Source organism: Erpetoichthys calabaricus, chromosome 8, assembly GCF_900747795.2.
Source record: "Erpetoichthys calabaricus chromosome 8, fErpCal1.3, whole genome shotgun sequence".
NCBI classification, from domain to species: domain Eukaryota; kingdom Metazoa; phylum Chordata; class Cladistia; order Polypteriformes; family Polypteridae; genus Erpetoichthys; species Erpetoichthys calabaricus.
In genome coordinates, this window is record NC_041401.2 from 114,877,433 (window position 1) to 114,891,790 (window position 14,358).

The 14,358-nt window shown below is 39.5% G+C and overlaps 1 protein-coding gene across 2 annotated transcripts in view; it reads left to right on the plus strand.

Annotated features, from left to right (window-relative positions):
• Positions 1 to 14,358, plus strand: part of itgb2 (integrin, beta 2) — a 92,891-nt gene that overhangs the window by 21,308 nt on the left and 57,225 nt on the right. For both annotated transcript variants that reach the window (XM_028807315.2, XM_051931210.1), the window contains exon 2: positions 7,981 to 8,029. In XM_028807315.2, the coding sequence (XP_028663148.1) occupies positions 7,984 to 8,029 (46 nt within the window). In that variant the 5' untranslated portion in view covers positions 7,981 to 7,983. The remainder of the gene's footprint in view (positions 1 to 7,980; positions 8,030 to 14,358) is intronic.

Here is a 14,358-nt window from a genome sequence, read left to right on the forward strand (position 1 = left end):
CTTCACAGGGCCCACTCATGTTAAAATTCATACAGGGGCAATTTGGAGTTGCCAATTAATCTAACACATATGTTGTTGAGGAAGTTAGAGGATAACCTACTTGAACATAGGGAGAACATGCAAACTGACAACAATTAGCGACACGACTTCAACCCATTGTCTCTGAATCCATAAGTTAGTAGCAATGATCACTATTTCAACATCCAACACACCCAGAGACAGCTGCTATTCTCATGTTTCCTTCCTTATAAGTGGCAACAGTATTAACCACAGAGGAAGTACTGTGGAAATACTTTGAGTTGGCATCATTTTGTTCTTATTCCTGGGCATTGGACTACATGGTCTCCTATTGACTATAAAACTTCATTCTTCTAGCATGTCTTGCATTAGTTCACTTGCACACAAAAAAATTCAAAGTTTAACTAATGTGGAAGTATTTCACTTCCTTTTGCATTTTCAAACTGAACTATACATAGATGCAATGAGCTAAAGAGTCAGGAAGAGTATTTAATTAAGAAATGGAACAAGCAAGCCTATTTTCAGAAGAGGAAGAGAAAATCAGTTTGTTGTTTGTGAATGTTATACAAAAAATCAAAGAACTCATGAACCTAGTCTCACCTTACAAGTTTCCAGTCCCAGTTTAGGCATCTTTCTTTGCAAATGGCCAAGCAGAGACTGAGTGACACTATATCAGCAACTTCCACACAGCCCTTGATCAAGATGGCAATGTGCATACCTCCAAGCACACATATATTATTCATGGACATGACACTAGGGATTGGGGTGTGTTTTCAAAAAGGGTGCAAGATATTTAGAAGGTGGGAGAAATTATGGATGAATATTGCCACCTATGACCCATGGGACTGGTTGCCTTGGAGCATGCTAGTTTGGTTGTACAGTGGTGCAGTTCCTTTGAGTTGTACTCCATACTCTCACACTCTCATATATACTGTATATGTTGTAACACTTCTTGTCAGGCTACAAGCAATTTTAAAACAGTTTTACCGAGTTCTCCAGGAGTCTGATCCAGGCAGACCAAGACTTAGACATGCAGGTCGTTAGGGTGACACAGGGGTAATGTTATGGATTTTTGTACACTTTCATATGATTTCATATAAGAGGGAATTTATTAAACACAACATTTCATTATTACGTAGAATTTGAATTTTACACTCCTGATGCATAACATAATACTTAGGCTTAGATTAGTACCAAAAGGTTACAATATTTAATTTAGTTTGGTTTTCTCTGGCTCTCTTAATCTGAACAGGAAGCGATGTCAAACCTTCTCAGATACTGAAGTTTTCTCAGGCTCAGGTTTGTGTGTGTGCCTACACTCTACAGCTTTGAAGCTGGCCTTTAAATAAAACAGTTTTTTCAGAAAGGCAAACACTTTGCAGAGATGAGGGAGTGCCAAGGTAGCAGAGCACACATCTCAGTGGCTTGAGAGCTTAGACTGCTTGCAGTGTAGGACTTTGTGGTCACCACATCGATCTATTTAAAGTAAAATACTGCATTTTTATATCATTAACACATAGTCGCATTCACCACTTCTTTGTTAAAAAAAACCTGTTTACTGTTATTCCTACCACACCTTTTTCAGAGTTTTACTTTGTTGTCATTTGTGTAAAATTTGATTTGGTGTAAACTAATAACACTTTAGAACAAGAGCTACAAGGGCTTGTTAAAGTGCATCTATTAGGCACTTATTGGTATACAGTGCTGTTTAGTAACAAAGTACAAATACGTCTTTACTGTACTTGAGTATTTTTTAAGAATATTTCTACTTTATTTAAGTATAACATTTTGTCTACTTTCATTTATACTTCACTACATTTCCAAATGCAAATGGCTTCTTTTGTTTTGACATATAGTTTTCTGGACACATTCTTTACTGTAACATTAAACCAGAAAAGAGTTGGGCTACACAAATACACACCAATGCTTTGCTCAGTCATTTATCTGAAATACAGGCTTACCTGCTTTTCATACATTCACTGCAGACGATAACACTGTTATCTATGCACTCTTTCACTGCAATCGGCAGAACAGGACAGGGTTGGTTGACAGTGAGAAGCAGTCCAAGTCTCCCTCTTTATATGAGCAGATCCTGAGTTCACTGTCCTCATTGCAGACTCTGAACCAGGCAGGGCTGGATGTCACTACATTTGGTTCAAACACTGTTTTCAGGGCCATAGATATACGTTATGTACTGTATGTTCAGGCAACCTGCTGGATGCTATCTCTGCAGCATGGAGCCTCCACCCTGGAGCTCCAAGTTCATGGAGCTAACTTACTTGCCAGTACTTGTAGTAATAGGGTGTTGTACTGTGTTAGCCAGTATGAGAAGTCAAGCAAAATGACACCTTTTATTGGCTAACTAAAAAGATTACAATATGCAAGCTCGGGGCCTGAGTTGCCTCAAAAGCTTATACAGGTGCTGGTCATAAAATTAGAATATCATGACAAAGTTGATTTATTTCAGTAATTTCATTCAAAAAGTGAAACTTGTATATTAGATTCATTCATTACACACAGACTGATTATTTTAAATGTTTATTTCTTTTAATGTTGATGATTATAACTGACAACTAATGAAAGTCCCAAATTCAGTATCTTGGAAAATTAGAATATCAATTAAGACCAATGCAATAAAAGGATTTTTAGAAATGTTGGCCAACTGAAAGGTATGAACATGAAAAGTATGAGCATGTACAGCAGTCAATATTTAGTTGGGGCTCCTTTGGCCTGGATTACTGCAGCAATGCGGCGTGGCATGGAGTCGATCAGTCTGTGGTACTGCTCAGGTGTTATGAGAGCCCATGTTGCTCTGATAGTGGCCTTCAGCTCTTCTGAATTGTTGTGTCTGGCGTATTGCATCTTCCTCTTCATAATACCCCATAGATTTTCTATGGGGTTAAGGTCAGGCGAGTTTGCTGGCCAATCAAGAATAGGGATACCATGGTCCTTAAACCAGGTACTGGTAGCTTTGGCACTGTGTGCAGGTGCCAGGTCCTGTTGGAAAATGAAGTCTGCATCTCCATAAAGTTCGTCAGCAGCAGGAAGCATGAAGTGCTCTAAAACTTCCTGGTAGACGGCTGCATTGACCTTGGACCTCAGAAAACACAATGGACCAACACCAGCAGATGACATGGCACCCCAAACCATCACTGACTGTGGAAACTTTACACTGGACCTCACGCAACGTGGATTCTGTGCCTCTCCTCTCTTCCTCCAGACTCTGGGACCTTGATTTCCAAAGGAAATGCAAAATTTACTTTCATCAGAGAACATAACTTTGGACCACTCAGCAGCAGTCCAAAGGCGAGACGCTTCTGACGCTGTCTCTTGTTCAAGAGTGGCTTGACACAAGGAATGCGACAGCTGAAACCCATGTCTTGCATACGTCTGTGCGTGGTGGTTCTTGAAGCACTGACTCCAGCTGCAGTCCACTCTTTGTGAATCTCCCCCACATTTTTGAATGGGTTTTGTTTCACAATCCTCTCCAGGGTGCGGTTATCCCTATTGCTTGTACACTTTTTTCTACCACATCTTGTCCTTCCCTTCACCTCTCTATTAATGTGCTTGGACACAGAGCTCTGTGAACCGCCAGCCTCTTTAGCAATGACCTTTTGTGTCTTGCCCTCCTTGTGCAAGGTGTCAAGGGTCATCTTTTGGACAACTGTCAAGTCAGCAGTGTTCCCCATGATTGTGTAGCCTACAGAACTAGACTGAGAGACCATTTAAAGGCTTTTGCAGGTGTTTTGAGTTAATTAGCTGATTAGAGTGTGGCACCAGGTGTCTTCAATATTGAACCTTTTCACAATATTCTAATTTTCCGAGATACTGAATTTGGGACTTTCATTAGTTGTCAGTTATAATCATCAACATTAAAAGAAATAAACATTTGAAATACATCAGTCTGTGTGTAATGAATGAATCTAATATACAAGTTTCACTTTTTGAATGGAATTACTGAAATAAATCAACTTTGTCATGATATTCTAATTTTATGACCAGCACCTGTATATTGTAATTTTTTTAGTTATCCAATAAAAGGTGACATTGTGCTTGACTTCTCATTGTCAGTTCTTGCAATTATTTAAGCCAGATAACCCTCCCACAACTCTAATCTAAACTGTAGACTACAAGGGTGGAGCTCTGGAGGTTTACAGCTAGACTCTATTGGTGCCTATTGGGGTCAACTCCACCTACGTGGAGCTCCAGGCTGCAGAGATATATACTTGGTTGAATGGCCCAGGTCTGATCTGAAGTTCACTTGTCAATTCATATACAAGGACATGGGAAGGAAGATGCTGAGGGTGCTGCAGTGCCCTTTTTGGTTGTGATAATAATATAGTACTAGGTGTCCTACCCATCTAACATGGGTTGATATCTGAGTATTCAATATTAACCTAAGCCATTAATGCAATGCATATGCCTGTGTTGGATTCATAAAAGCTTTGTTGATGTCTGTAATGCGCCATCTTTTGGGATGACAGAGGTGGACAACTGGACGGACACACAGACACTTTTCATTTTATTAAGGTGGATTAGTATGGTTGGACTTCTGCACAAGCTAACCAGAGCTCAACGGGCTACAAGCAACTCGAAACTTACTAACTTGTATGAAAATATATTTATTCTTTGGTTTTTCAAAGATTGTGTCCTCTTTAACCTTGTCAGTATTATCCCTGGCTAGCCATCCCCCGTGGCTCCGCCTGCATAGTAGTGAAACAGGACAAACTTTAAAAATCAATAAATAAACAGGTATCGCTTGCTGGAGGCAAGGTACAGTCCAAAACGCACAGGTTTTCCAACTCGAATGGAAGTTGGCGTGTAAGTGAGGCTCCCTACTCCTGACGTCACACTAATCCCTCCCCTCGTCCCACAGCCTCTGTCTCAGATTAGCGTGAATATATTGCTCCTACAAGCAAACTATGATTCTTAGCGTGATGAAAAAAGTCGCAAAATCAACCGGAATGTTCAAGCAAATTATGGAAACAAAAACCTGATTTAAATCAGTTAAGTAGTTCCCTTATTCGCTAGCTAAGTGGAGGTAAGATACGCCCTGAGGCTGGAAGATGAGTGAGGAGGGATCCGCCCCCCTCCACTCAGTCCACTGTTTCTCTCTTGGATTCACACAAATAAATCAGTACCGCAAGCGAACTATGATACTTAGCTCAATGAGAGAAGTCACAAAATCAACCAGAATGTTCAAGCAAATTATAGAAAAAAACCCAATCTGAATCCGTTAAGTAGTTCTCTCATGAAAAGCGGACAGACAGACGTTCCATCCATCCATTTTCCAACCCGCTGAATCCAAACACAGGGTCACGGGGGTCTGCTGGAGCCAATCCCAGCCAACACAGGGCACAAGGCAGAAACCAATCCTGGGCAGGGTGCCAACCCACCGCAGGACACACACAAACACACCCACACACCAAGCACACACTAGGGCCAATTTAGAATCGCCAATCCACCTAACCTGCATGTCTTTGGACTGTGGGAGGAAACCGGAGCGCCCGGAGGAAACCCACGCAGACACGGGGAGAACATGCAAACTCCACGCAGGGAGGACCCGGGAAGCGAACCCAGGTCCCCAGGTCTCCCAACTGCGAAGGCAGCAGCGCTACCCACTGCACCACCGTGCTGCCCCCAGACAGACGTTGGATTTTATATATATAGAGATATCACTCATTCACCGATAGTTGCTCACACACTGCCTTTCCCGATTTTAAATGTCTCCAGTGAATAGTGGCTCTTGACACATCGTTTGCAACAGCAGAATGGGCAGAACATGGGCTGTCAGAACGTGAAGTGTTTGAAGAAGAGAGCCATTTGTTGTGTTAATGACAGATATTCAGAAATGACTTGTGACTGCATTAAACAGTAGATTTCAATTCTAGTGATAGTGAAACATATGGATGTGATGACTTTGATGAAACAGTAAACTCTGAAAGTACACATAAATATTACACATTCAATGCCCAGTACTTAGCTAAACAAAGTTTGGGAGACCATTGGGCATAGACCATGGTTAGTCCATTGCAGGTCTAAACACACCTTTTTTTGTTGATGATTAAAGTTGTAAGGTAAGCCTACATCTTTGTTGTTAAAATGACTAGTAGCCTAATAAGTATCAAATTCAGAATATAGTCACGTATAAGTCTTCCTGTTTCTTTGTGTATGCACTGGCTTGTGGCCTGGCGGAGTGAGCTAAGGATGTTTGTGTTTATTTTCACCCTTTTCACTACACTGGCACCGAGCCACACACGCTCAAAGCCTAATTCAAGTTGCTGATAAAGTCTGATGTCATGACGAGTTGCTTTCTTTGCAGTATAATTTAGAAGGTAATCATTTGAAATGCCTTATGGACTACAGATCACAACTAAAAAAATGTCAAGTGTTTGCATTTTGTTACTTGTTACCTTGCACACTGCCTGTGGTGAGAAACCCCTTTTGAAAATAAAAATGTTATTTAATTATGTTATTATTTAAGATTCACTAGGTCTACATACCTGAGCAGAATGTTGTTGTTCACAAATCATTTATGATTTCAAAAGATCATTTGGCAATGACGCGACATCAGACATCATACAGACATGATGCAATTACTGAGCTGGCACTATGTCCACCCTGCTGAACAACAAGCAAAGGTTATTGCAAGTTTAACAAATGAGTCTTCAAACTGGAAAAAAATAAGCCTGCTTTGTTTGTTTTTTTAAATTTTTTTCAATTAAATAAATTAAATTAAATAAATAGATTATATGGTGGCTGTTGCCACAGTAGAGCTAGACATGGGGACTGATTTCTCATGCATGTGCTGCATGTAGGTCAAGTAGGTCTAAGTGGATCATGTATGCATACTGTATAGTCTTTGTAGTCAGCAGCACCGACTAGGAAGCCTTTCATTAGCATGATCCATGGGCAAAATGTTACATTTCAAGAAATATTTTGAAGCACAGAACTAACTTTCGCTTATGTAAAAATTGTATATTTTGCAAGTACAAGCTGAAACAGCTGTTTCCCAACCGCAGGGTGCATTACAAAAAATGTTGGATGCAAATAAAATATAAGAATGTATTTTTTGTTTTTAGACAAAATCACTTAAGGGATGAAAGATTATAAGAAAAATGCAAAATGCAATTATGGGATAGACAAAGTATGAAAACCTGCAGCCCTTAAAAACTGGGGTTCTCTTGCTACACCACCAAATATCTCACTTTTCTTATTTTCCTTTTCTTCCTCTTTCACTGTATCCATCTTTATCACTCTCTCTCTCTCTCTCTCTCTCTCAAAGTTCACACTTCCTCCAGACTTTTCCTCATGCAAAGCCCATTTTAATATATAATTTCTAAAATCATTTGTCTTACTCCCACTATCCGCATACTCTTCTATATACCATCTCTTTAAATACAATCGGTTTCTCTAACGGTGGAGTGCCCCGATGCACTTCTAGCAGCTAACATCTGGCCTCGGAGGTTGGCGAGCAAACCAAGCAGGGGGCGGAGCCTCCTACTTTAAAAAAAAAAAAAGTATTCTGTATATTAATGTACCAGCCGCACTTGAAAATAGATTTTATTTCATACATTGCGAAACAAAAATATATAGATTATTGATATACATTTAATGTTTTTTTCTGTTTAGACATATTATTTCTTGAAGTTATGTCTGTTAAGTTAAGAACAATACAATAATAATTTTAATTTAAAATAATATTAAACATTTCTCTTTTTTCACTTTACAGTATTGCAGACATATTTTCCTTATATAAGCTAAAGTATCAGAATGCACAATGCACTCCATAAAGTATACTTTATGCAGTAGTCGCACCAAGAAAATATCTCTCCCTGTGTCTCACTTTTAACTGCCTCTAAAATTTCTCACAACTGACATGCAACATAAATCTTACCAACAGAAAAATCAACATCTTTAAAAAACCGTTTTGCTTATTTTTATTTATTTTTTGCTTTTTAGGTCATGTGGTTCCTCTTGTTCACTCTCTTGCTGCTGGATAGAGAAGCAGGTAAGTCCCTAAGCTGAATATAGAAGATGAGCAAATTCCAGTGCAGTGGAATATAATAAGATAGCAAATAATAATATCAGCAGTTCTTAAACTCACAGGTCACATGGCTGTGCATATCATTAAAATGTTTGATGTTATTTTGAGTTCTGCTTCCCATGCTAAGACAAGTTTATTAAAGAATAATATGGAGTTTACCGAGACTTTATGGGCCATGTCCAATGTTGTGTGGAGCTGTTTAAGTAAAGAACTCTGCTTGTGGTGCAGTGCACTCATTTTCTTTGCTATGTGGCCCTTTTTCTGTGTCTTCACCTTAATTTTGGTGTTAGGCTGTTTGCTGTGTGCTACTGCTACGATAGGAAAATGAGGAAGTTTTTTAATAAGAATGCACCAGGAGATGAAATGTTCTTCACAAGTCTATTTAAATGTACTAACAAAACTCAGCCAGCCTGTCATTAAGCTTAATACAGAACCCAAAAGTTGAAGGACTAAAACCACAAAGTCTATTGCTAGTAAAACCCTAACCAAACACAGACATGTCAAAAGTTTACATTTCTATCTGTAAACTCGGATAATCAGGCCTTGACCTATACACCAGTTCAACTATGACTTCACAGGTCGTAACCAACAAAACCATGCACCCTAATAATGGGTCACTGCATCATGGCAGCAGAGCTAAAAAATGGAGGTGTCCATGGAAAACCAAAATGGTGTCAATGAAGATGCAAAACATTTCAACTTCTAAAAATAATTGGTTTATAAAAAAAAAAATGATTGTCAGTATCAAGTTCTGTTTGCTTCAAAATGACAAACAGATAGAAAACAGTCTAGAAAAAGCTTAAAATGTAATGGAAAAAAATTAAATCAAAACCAAATCATAACATGCTGTGGCCGTTCCTAGCACAAATGTTTAGGTGCTCCGATTAATTTCTTATCCTAGTATGGACTCAGTGATTGTCTAGGGGCTTAAGTATGGAGTAGGTAATCTTAGGGTTAGTGATCCCTCCACAGAGTTAACAGAGATTTCCAGCTTCAAGGCACCTAAGAAGTGTGACGATTTTTCAGGCCCAAACAGAAAATGAGTGATCTTCCTGGCTCCAAGGAGAGTGAAAAGATTCATATACTTATATTTAAGAAAAGATATAGCCATTGCTGAGTGTAGCAGATTTCCCTTTCTGCTTGCAGGACCATGTCGTCTCTTAGATCCCGAGTGTCCATCAGCGTAACGAAGAGTTTAACATGTGATTGTATGGTCTTTTAGAGTTTTTAGGTGTTATGACTGATGCAGCTTTTCTGGGGAATGTTTGGGGCATCTTGGTAGCTAATGAGAAATTTCTGAAGCAAAGGAATCTGATTTGACATTTATTTTGCTCTATATCAGTTTCTAAGAAAGCAGTAAATTTCTACCATCTTTCCATGATGCCATCCTGAATATCAACAGGTGCCACTATTTTGAGATTTTTACAATGTCCATTGTTGAGATATAACTTCCCAGAACCCCCTGAAACGCACTTCGCATGACATCTTCTGGACAACCCTATAAATGGTCATATATATGCACTGCTTAGGCATCAGTGTTTGGATTCTCTTAACTTTTTGTGTGCAGCTCTTGCTGTGGTTTTTCCAACAACTTCCTGAACATTTTTTGTCCTTTGATTTCGATTCTTGGTTTGTGTTTCTGGCTTTGCAAAAGATTGGTTTGTCATTTGTTGAAGCAGGCTGACACGGCAGGGACGCCCTCAGCCCCCAAGAAGGCACTCAGAGACTTCAGAACAGACAGCAAAATTAAGCTTTATTGTATGGTGCCCATACAGACTCATCTTGGATGGAATAATGAGTCAACAACTAAAAGCAACTCTTACATTTATTACATTTCTTATCACACAAGTGATTATTCATCCTCATGTGACTCCTAGCATTCCATTGCTCTAGACCAGGGGTTCCCAAACTTTTCAGCTCACGACCCCCAAAATAACCGTGCCAGTGACTCGCGACCCCCACTATCCTCGGAAGTGGTTAAAATATACAAATGTTGCGCGCAACGGTGCACATGCGCCAATAGGCCTATCCAAACACGAGAATGACAACACGAAAGAACACAATGGTCTAACAACCATATAATTTTTTTTAATAGTAATTTACTCATTTGTTTAATTTCAACAAAATATCTTATCCAAACAAGAGCACGACAACAAAAAAGAACATAACGCTCTAACAACCATATAACTTTTTTCATCCAGCTCAGAAAACATATCAATCCTTCCTATTTCAACTCGCTCAGTCCAGCGCTCAAGTTTTCTCTTGAATGCGTGGATTTTATCATTTAGCGAAATTATGTGTGTGTTCTCACCTTGAAATGACATATTAAGTCCATTCAGTTTTTCAAATATGCAAGCCAAATACGCTAGCCTTGTTAACCAGTCAGGATCAGTGAGGTGATCAGCGAGCTAGGACCCATGCTCCATCAGAAATAAGCGCACTTCGTCCCGCAGCTCAAACAGGCTGCAGAGCACATACCCTCGCGAAAGCCACCTGACTTCTGTATGGAAAAGCAAGCACTCATGCTCCGATCGCAGTTCGTTACAGAGAGTAGCAAACAGTCTGAAATTGAGTGGATGCGCTTTTATATTGTTGACCATTTTTATCGAAGTCTCAAGAACACGTTTAAGTTCTGGGTCAAGTGTTTTGCTCGCAAGAGCTTCTCTTTGTATAATACAATGCGTGAATTTTACGTGAGGCGCCACTTGTAAGACTCTTGCTTTAAGACCTTTCTTTTTCCCCAGCATCGCTCCAGCACCGTCTGTACACACACCGACGCACTCGCTTCAAGACAGTCTGATGGCTTTTTAATTTGCATGTTTTTTTTAAATGTAACTATTAACTACTAGTTTTTATCTTTTGTTAGTTATGGATAAAATGTTATTTCTAAAAAATTAAATTAATTAATTTCTAAAAAGTTTTAAAAAAGTATTTGATTTCTTGGAAATCATCTCGCGACCCCCCTCCCCCCCGCCCCCCCAAATGTCTCACGACCCCCTACTTTGGGAACCACTGCTCTAGACCTGCCTCTAATTGATCTACTATTATCTCTCGGCTGGATGGGTGTCAAACTCTTCACTGTCCGTCAAATCTGTCTGACAGCCCCTACCTGCACCCCCCTTCTTTCCCAGTGCTCACCCATTATGTACAACCCAAGAGTTTACATTCCCTTCATTATCAAGGGGCCAATCTCTTCTCAACTCTCCTGCACATCCAGACTTTAACTTTGAGAGATAATGGTGGTCTGTGGTTTATACAGGTTAATAAAAATATATAGGCATGAACTTTTTAACTCCTAACTCTCACATCTTAATACTTAATAAAATATAGTGTCTGCTTTTCTTATGTGGTTATAAAGAAAAGCCAAGCAAAATGACACATTTTATTGGCTAACTAAAAAGATTACAATATGCAAGCTTTCGAGGCAACTCAGGCCCCTTCTTCAGGCAAGATGTAATACAGAAACTGGAGTTCCCTGTGTTTATATACACACTCTAGGACAAGAAACAACATTGGTAAATCTTTAAATGAGAAATTTTAAATGTAAAAGATTAATAGATTCATTCAGGCTAGGGTTAATTTAACAAGAAAGAGAAGAACAATCATACTGAGAAAAGCACTATATAAATGTAATGAATTATTATTATTAACAATGTATGGTCAAGATCTTTGAATAAGATAACTGTCCAACAAAGTCTTTTGAAGTTTGTAATGAGTTTTTCAAAACAATGTGGATCTGTAGTCAGGTTGTCTGTCATTCTGAGAGATGTAAACAATCCTCATATCTGGCCATAAAACTCTTGTCTTTATTCAAGCCATGTTGTAATGTATTAAATTTTAGCATGAGTTTAACTTCCCATTCTCTTCTCTCTTGCTGTGTTTTGAAGTTGCCCATAAGCACTGTGACTTTAAAGTCCCTCTCACAGTGTCCATGGCTGTTGAAGTGGGCCGCTACAGGAACATCTGTGTTGCCATGTTTGATGTAGAACCTGTGTAAATTCATTCTCTGGCGGAGTGTTTGTCCAGTTTCTCCCACATAGAGTGCAGAGTCAGGACATTTCATGCAGAGAATTAGGTAGACTACATTAGATGATCTGCAGGAAAATGATCCCTTTATGTGATGTTCAAGTCGGCAGTGTGGTATAACTATACGGTCTGTATCATAAATGTGGGCACATGTTTTGCATCTTTTCTGTAGACATGGAGATGTGCCATTTTCTGTTGGTTCACTTAGGGAGCTTCGGACAATTAGTTGCTGAAGGTTTGGTGGTTGTCTGTATGCCAGGAGGGGAGGTTCAGGAAATACATTTTTCAGTGTTTGGTCATTGTTTAGCATTGGCTGAAGTTCTTTTATAATTTTTCGAAGTGTTTCAAGATGTGGGTTGTAGGTGACAACAAGGGGGATGCGGTTCTTGTTGTCTTTCTTTATATATTCCAGAAGGTTGTCTCTGGGTATGGCAGTAGCTCTTCTTATTTGAGTGTCTGTTGTTTTGGGGGTGTAACCTTGTCTGATGAAATCTTGTCTGAGCTCCTGCAGTTGTTTATCCCGGTCTGTTGGGTATGAGCAAATACGATTGTACCGTATTGCTTGGCTGAAAATAATGGAGCGCCTTATATGCTTGGGGTGGAAGCTATCACTTTTCAGGTAGGTCAGTCTGTCTGTCGGTTTGTGAAAAACAGAAGTTACAAGGGTGTTGTCTTTCAGTTGAACGGTGGTGTCAAGGAAGCTGACTTCTGTTTTTCAGTAATTCAGCTTCAGCTTTATGTTGGGGTGAAAAGAATTATATTCATTATGAAAATGAAGAAGGTCCTTCTCACTGGCAGTCCAGATTATGAAGACGTCATCTATGTAACGGAGATACAACATTGGTTTTACAATGCACATTGACATGAAATCCTCCTCCAATTTTGCCATAAATAGGTTTGCATAGTGAGGTGCAAACCGACAGCCCATTGCAGTCCCCATTTGTTGCAAGTAGCAATCTTGTCCAAAAGAGAATAGATTATGTGTCAGAGTGAATTTTATCATTTCTATTACTGACTTTGTGGGTAAATCATGTTGTTTGAGGTACATTTCACATGCCAATATGCCATCATCATGGGGGATGTTTGTGTAAAGTGCCTCACCATCCATTGTTGCCAGTAAGGTTCCCTCAGGTAAGGGGCCTAAAGCAGACAGTTTTTTTAAGAAGTCAGTGGTGTCCTAGATGTAGCTGGTTGTATTACGGGTGAGGGGTTTAAGGATGTGCTCCACCCAACCTGAAATATTTTCTGTAAGGGAGCCAATTCCTGAGATTATAGGCCTTCCTGGGTTCCCTTCTTTGTGGATTTTAGGAAGCATGTAGAAGTAACCCATTTTGGGGTTCTCAGGAATTAAACTGTTTGCATGATCCCTGATGTCAAGAGGAAAGCTACTTACTATCTAATACATTAAAATTACCAATTATATGAATATATTTTTCTATACTTTTTGGTAATGAGCCCTGATTGCAACATTGCTTCAGTTCCTAACCCTAAATGAAACTTCTCTCTGCTGCAGCAGAACATTAGGTTAGCAAACATGTCAGCTCATGTGGTTATCAGATGAAATTCAGAAAGCAAGCTGACCAAAGCTAGTCTAGTGTCAGAGCAGCAGAACAGTTCAGCCACTCACTTTAGGGGCAGCTGGCTTTCTGCAACTCTGTCACAATGTTCTTTAAGCAGAGAAGGTGTTGTGTGCCATTAACAATGTAACAAAATGGAATAATGGCCACAGTATTGCTTCTCTGGCTTGCGTATTTGGCAAATGTTTTTTAATAAACATTATGTCTCATTTAAAATGAATATAAATTCAGTTAGTCATTTGTTAACCCCCTTAGTCCTGAACAGGATCATGGGAGGTGCTGGCGCCTATCCCAGCGAACATAGGGTGCAAGATAGGAACAAACCCTGGACAGAGCCCATCGCAGGGCGAACACAGCCACACACACACACACATAGCACACACTAGGGCCAATTTAGGATCGCCACTTCAACTAACATGTAAGTCTTTGGACTTTAGGAAGAAACTGGAGGTAACCCACATAGACACGGGAGAACATGCAGACTTCACATAGAGAGAACCCTGGTCTCCTTACTACCACTGTGCCACCATGCCACCCCAATGTAAATTAATTTTTGAATATTTAATTTCTGCTTATTTGCTGTATTGTGTTCTCTTCCCTTGCTTTATGTTGTGATGATTGTGTTGTGTTTTCCTATTTTTCATGTGATTTGTGACAAGCCATACACCATTCTGCAAGTAGTACATAACA